General features: G+C 40.6%; 1 protein-coding gene across 1 annotated transcript; it reads left to right on the top strand.

Moving 5' to 3' along the window:
* The first annotated feature begins 694 nt into the window (after positions 1–694).
* socs3a (suppressor of cytokine signaling 3a) lies at positions 695–3,386 on the top strand. Its single transcript, XM_051388436.1, has 2 exons — positions 695–906; positions 1,469–3,386. The coding sequence occupies exon 2, from the start codon at positions 1,609–1,611 to the stop codon at positions 2,221–2,223; it is 615 nt and encodes a 204-aa protein (XP_051244396.1). The 5' UTR covers positions 695–906; positions 1,469–1,608; the 3' UTR covers positions 2,224–3,386.
* The last annotated feature ends 2,493 nt before the right edge of the window (positions 3,387–5,879 follow it).

The raw sequence follows: 5,879 nt of genomic DNA on the forward strand, positions 1-5,879 counted from the left end.
CTCTCCACGTGGGCTGGGCAGTTGTATGTGCGGGACAATAAACAACATAATTAAAAACCTGTAACATTAAAGTACACATTTTCATATTTAATGACATGTTAACAAAGTGCCTTTGGAGAGAGCTTACCTGGGTTTAATATGGCTCTTAATGAGGAACTTGAAACAATCATACAATATGATAATTAAAACTGAAGGAAGATATGGACATAAAACTTCACTACAGCCAGTAAATAATAACCTGCTGTCCTTGGATACCAGCTGTTGCTATTGGGAAATGAACTCTTAATGTGCAATGAAGTTCCCTAAAATCTAGCGCCCTCTATGGTGAACTGTGTATCCAGCGTGCGGGCTACTATTACTGTGAAATTCTGAGAAACTGACAACACACAAGAATAATTACCGCACACTAAAGCGGAACTTTAGGGGAATTAACATAACAATCACATATGGTTATCATATTCTATAGCTGGTTCTTAAACTCTTCTGTATCTTTAGATATTTTTTTTCACTGTTAATAAGGCAGCAAGGAGGCACTAAGTTACCAAAGGTAAATAAGTACTGCTTGGAACTCCTTAACTTCATTTTGGAGAACAGCGGGAGGGGGGAGGGCACTTCTCATCCTTTAAAAAAAATAAATAAAGAGCTTCCTGGAAAGAGAAGGCGGAGTCTGCTGCCCATTATAAAAGCCCTCCTCTCCTCTTACAGCTCCACTACTAAAGCACAGCTCACCACTGGCAGCTCATCGGCTGCCACTCGCCGAGAAAACTACTTTACAAGTGTGAACTTTTGTGGCCAAAGAGCTTTTCATCCACCCCCAACCCCTGACAGGCAAACTGCTGGGCAGCTGTGCAGGCTTGTGAACGATCTACTTGGATTTATTCAAAACAGAGCGAGTTTGGAGAAAAGGTGAGGATCTGATTTTGATTATCTAATACGTATTATCTATATACGATGCAGGGTTTATAAGTAGATAAATAATGCCTTGGGTGTTTATCTGAGTGAGGTTCAGTGAAGCCGGTCGTGGTGCGTAAATTGCGCAATCGGGATTACGATGTCCTTACTGGAACTGAGTCTCGAGGGCAGATTACACAAAAAAAGTTTCCCCGAAATGGCTGGAAGTTATTAGGAAGCATTTTCAGTGAAAGAAGCTGTTAAAACCTCAGCTCATCTCAAACAAAGGGGAACAGCCAGATAATTTGTTCGTTTGTTGATGATTTATAAAACCAAAAAAAATTCATGGCGCTGTGGGACAATTTCCCCATCATCACCAGGGATGTTTAAAGTCATGATGTACAGAACTTCCACATCTGGAAAAATAGTTTCCACTGACCTGCTGGAGATGAGGAGTATTACATTAGACCTCAATGTGAATAAAAGTTTTATTTTTTGTTTTATTTTTTTTACTGTTTGACTTTTAAACTGCATTTTAAGTGTCATGAGCTCAAACTCTCCTCTTTTGTCTCTTCAGGTGTTTCATTTCCAGACAGACCGACCTCTTCTTGCCCTCCCTGACAACCCTCTGAACCTCTGTTTGACCCCACCTCTTCTTCTCTCGTCTGTGTGGTGCCCAGTGCTCCCTCAGGCTGCCTAAAGAGCCGGCACAGCGCCATGGTAACTCACAGCAAGTTTGACTCCGCAATGAGCAGCAGCCTTTTGGACTCCAACATGCTGCTGCCTCACCGTTACAAGACTTTCGTCTCCAAGACGCACTACCAGATGGTCCAAAGCACATTCAACAAGCTCAAGGAGAGTGGCTTCTACTGGGGCCCCATTACCGGGAAGGAAGCCAACAGCATGCTGGCAAACGAAGCCACCGGCACGTTTCTTATCCGGGACAGCTCTGACAACCGGCACTTGTTCGCCCTTAGCGTCAAGACGGCGTCGGGCACCAAGAACCTGCGCATCCAATGTGACACAACCTCTTTTTACCTGCAAACAGACCCTAAGAACATTCAGTCTGTTCCCCACTTTGACTGCGTCCTCAAGCTGATCCATTACTACATGACTCAGAGCAAAGGAAACAGCCGCAGTGGGAGTACCTACAACATTTTCTCGGGAGGGGAGAAGATCCCCCTGGAGCTAATCAAACCTCTCTCCACCTTATGCAGCTTGCAGCATTTGTGCAGGAAAACAGTCAATGGACACTTGGACATTTCTTCTAAAAGAGACCAACTTCCTCATCCTCTTAAGGAGTTCCTCCAGGAATATGACGCCCCTATCTAGAGGTTTTGGACTGATGCTCTTGAGGGGGCAAAGACTTCAGAGTGTCAAGAAGCAACTCCACGGTTGCAGTACAGACACAGTTCAACAACAGGCACTGTGTGTGAGGAGTTACGACGAAAGCAGAGCCAAAAGAGTTAAGGGTCCAAGCTTGTGAAAAAGGAGCAGTTTAGTATACTGACAAGATGTGTTTTTACAGAAAAGTGGTTGTCATAAGGTCCACATTTCAGAAAGAGACACTGGATTGAGGACTTATCCACAAAGAGGGCACTGCTGTAATCTTGTGGTATGAAAGAGAGATAACCTCTGCCGATGACGTACAACTTACTGAAAACTGAAGTGAGTCTCACAGTCAGCTGTCTACAGTCTGATGACACACAGGTTCCCTCCGCTGCTAACTAATGTGCTGCAAGGCTGTCGAGCTCACACACATCAGCCTCCTTGGATGGTAATCCGGGGCGTATATAAAGCATGTCTGTCCAGCATCCAGGGATCTCTGACCAAGTGTACGCTGGAAAAATTCACAGACAATGGAAACTTAGAGTAGAAATGAGTGGACATGAGTGATATCTTTTTGTGTGCACAGTTTGTACCAGCCATGATGGGAAAAGGGCTGAACTTTTTTTTTTTTAATCTGAATTTGATAAAATCTGTTCAGACTAGAAAATGTGTAAAGAAGACGTATTTCTGATATTTTGTTTAAAGGGTTTTTAATGCCAAACTTGCCTGAACTAGACAGTTTTATTTTGGAACACCACCAACATGACTGAATCCTATAGGGTCTTACTTGAGAGAACAGTCACATTTTTATATGGCTTCAGTGGTGAAGAAATAGCTCGTAAAAGATGTGGTAGTTTTTGTGGCACAGACAGGATAGCCAGTGATTGCAAATGAATGTATTAAATAACGGTATCTACCTTTTCCTAAGAAGGAGAAGAGTCCAAATGTATTTTTTTTTTCATGAGTTTACATGAGTGAAGGTGAAATGTTTTTGTGCTGTCTTTCATAAAGATGTACTCTTTGCCAGCCGTACCACTGGCTGTGGATGCTTGAAGATAATTGAGAAGTTTGACGAAGCAAGCAGACTGATACAACTTTGCACTTATTTATATTTGTATGAAACATTTCATTAATTTATAATAAAAGAGCACTATTTTTCTATGAAATGAGATCTCAGTGTTTGATTACCTTTATGATGATTAACACTTTTATTTCCGCAGGTGAAGTTTTAGCACATCTGGTTGGTACAGAGGTCAGGCCACGAGTTTAAAGTTTTTCACGATTTCCTCTGAAATCTTTATATCTGCTTCAGAGATACACCAAACCTATCCCAGTGTGTAATAATTTTATCTACCAAGGGCTTTGACGTTTCTATTTTAAAGATATGTTTCCAAGAACAGAGCAAAATAATGTGTCATTCTTTCTGAGCTGATAACATCAGCCTCTGTCAAAGAGCAGCTGCTTCAGACAAATTACACCAGAAGTGTAAAATATCAATCCAGTCTTCTAGAGAAGTACAAGCTGACTCCTTTTTAGTCTGCTGTGACTCACTGAATTCTCTGTAGGTGCTGGCATGACCCGACACGCTCTCACATGCACATACATAATGATGCTGCAGTTTGCTTATAACATGAATGGTGGAGAAGTACACAGATTCTCAGAAATGTCCTCCGCCCTGAACACAAACAGACATTCAGGTGAAAAGTGTGTCAACATGTGCGCTTGAATACATAGCAATTTAAAGACAAGAGTATTTACCGCACATAGTGAACACTATCTTATCTCATCCCGTAATCAAGCTGTGTGTTGCCAACTGTCTGCAACATGTTCTCTCTGTTCACCTGCACACACACAACAGTCACAACAACCGAAAGTAAACTATATTACAGGATCGTATTTAAAGCATGCAGTGCAAAGCCTCTGATCAGGAAAGAAGTAAATTCCTTTCCAACCAGCGTCACTATGATTTATATTGGCTTTCTTCTACAGTGTGACTTATTGTTGAGATTATTTTTAGAACAACACATCCTGTACTCCATGACCCTCTTCCTTTATAAAAAAACGGCCCAAAACGTTTCAAAACCCCCCCAAAACCCCCCAAAACCCCCAATACAACTAAATTTTGACCTAACAAGAAAATTATTTTATGTAATAACTTTTAATAATGGTTATTTGTGTATTTTTGTGGCAACTTTAGTACTTTTCTACATATTGGGATTCACTAAGGCCAGAGAAAAGAAAATATAGATTCGTAAGAAAACAATTCAAATATTTTTGTCCACATATATCATACAAAACCATTCAAGAATGGCTTATCTATTGATTACTATCCCAGGGGTAGCTTATTTTATTGCAACCCCTGTGAAAGCACAGATCCCTCATACTGTTCATAACATTAAGAGAGACTACAGCCAGGAGCGCATGCACATTTACTGCAAACTGCAAAAATGATGGATGAACGGGAATCTGCAATAACCTCCACATCCAACATAATTACGGGAACGAGCTCCAGCTCTACCTGCTTCCACAGCACTTTACTGTTTCCTCTCGGCCAATGGGAGAGAGATAAAGGGTCTCTGAGGTGATTTGTGCTCTGTGAGTGGTCTTTTTTTTTCTCTCAGTAATGTCTTGATATCAAACCAACACTGTTAGTTTAAAATACACATCCGGAGGCCCTTTTATAAATGTAATTTATGTCCCATAGAAAGCCACAAGACATGTTTTGGGAATTCTTTGCTTTCCTTCTAAAAGAAAGGCAGAAAACAAAAGGGACAACCTTTTAATAGCTTAGAACTAAACCATCTAAGGATGTGAACAGTCTGAATCACCTTTCTTACTAAATTCATTATAAAGTGATGGTTGCAAGATCACTTCTGGAGTATTCAACTCACCCGTGGTGTGCAATAATACCAAATAAGTACAGGCTGCTTCAAAACTGCTGAGTATAAATAAATCCACGTCTTTCCCAGTAAACATGAGTTCCTTGTATACACAAGACACAAAGTACAAAGGTTCAAATAACACAAGAAAACACCTGTATTAGGTGTACAGTATTATATGATGAGTGTTTGATTGCTTACATATGGTAAATTAAGTTAAGTAAAACACAACAGTTGTTTGTCAGTAATCTCAACTTTTGTGGTGTTGTAATTTCCTTTATCAGGCAGTTAATAAGAAGTATCTATAACATTTCAAAGGCTTTTATGTATGAAAGGCACCTTTTGTCTGGCAGACAGCTGAAACCAAGCTGACCTTCAGTTGAGGACTATTAAAAGAACGCGCAGGCTTAGTGTGTCGCTCAGGAGAAATTCTCTGGTACTCTCTGGTCATGTGATTCTAGAGAACAAGCACTGCAGAGCACATACACATACAGCTTACACAAGCCATAAATTTGTCATCATAGCTACGCCCCCAGCCAGTCTTTGCATCTAAAGCAACAGTCTGAAACCATAATAGCTCCCACATCAGGTTTTTCTGAGGAAGTACCCGCATGTCCTCCACAGCTGTACTCAAACCTGTTGTACAGTTGACACAAAGCAGAGAACTGATAGAGGTGGATGGGCAACTTTTAGTTCAAACATTAACTTAACAACTTAACAACACTTATTTAAAGATGTTTATTAATATAAATTCAGTAGTGTTTACAGGGTTGTACATTT

Source organism: Dicentrarchus labrax, unplaced genomic scaffold, assembly GCF_905237075.1.
Source record: "Dicentrarchus labrax unplaced genomic scaffold, dlabrax2021, whole genome shotgun sequence".
In the NCBI taxonomy this organism is placed as follows: Eukaryota; Metazoa; Chordata; class Actinopteri; family Moronidae; genus Dicentrarchus; species Dicentrarchus labrax.

Excerpts from the sequence above, each read along its gene's own strand:
- socs3a (XM_051388436.1), top strand. The coding sequence starts at position 1,609 with ATGGTAACTCACAGCAAGTTTGACTCCGCAATGAGCAGCAGCCTTTTG.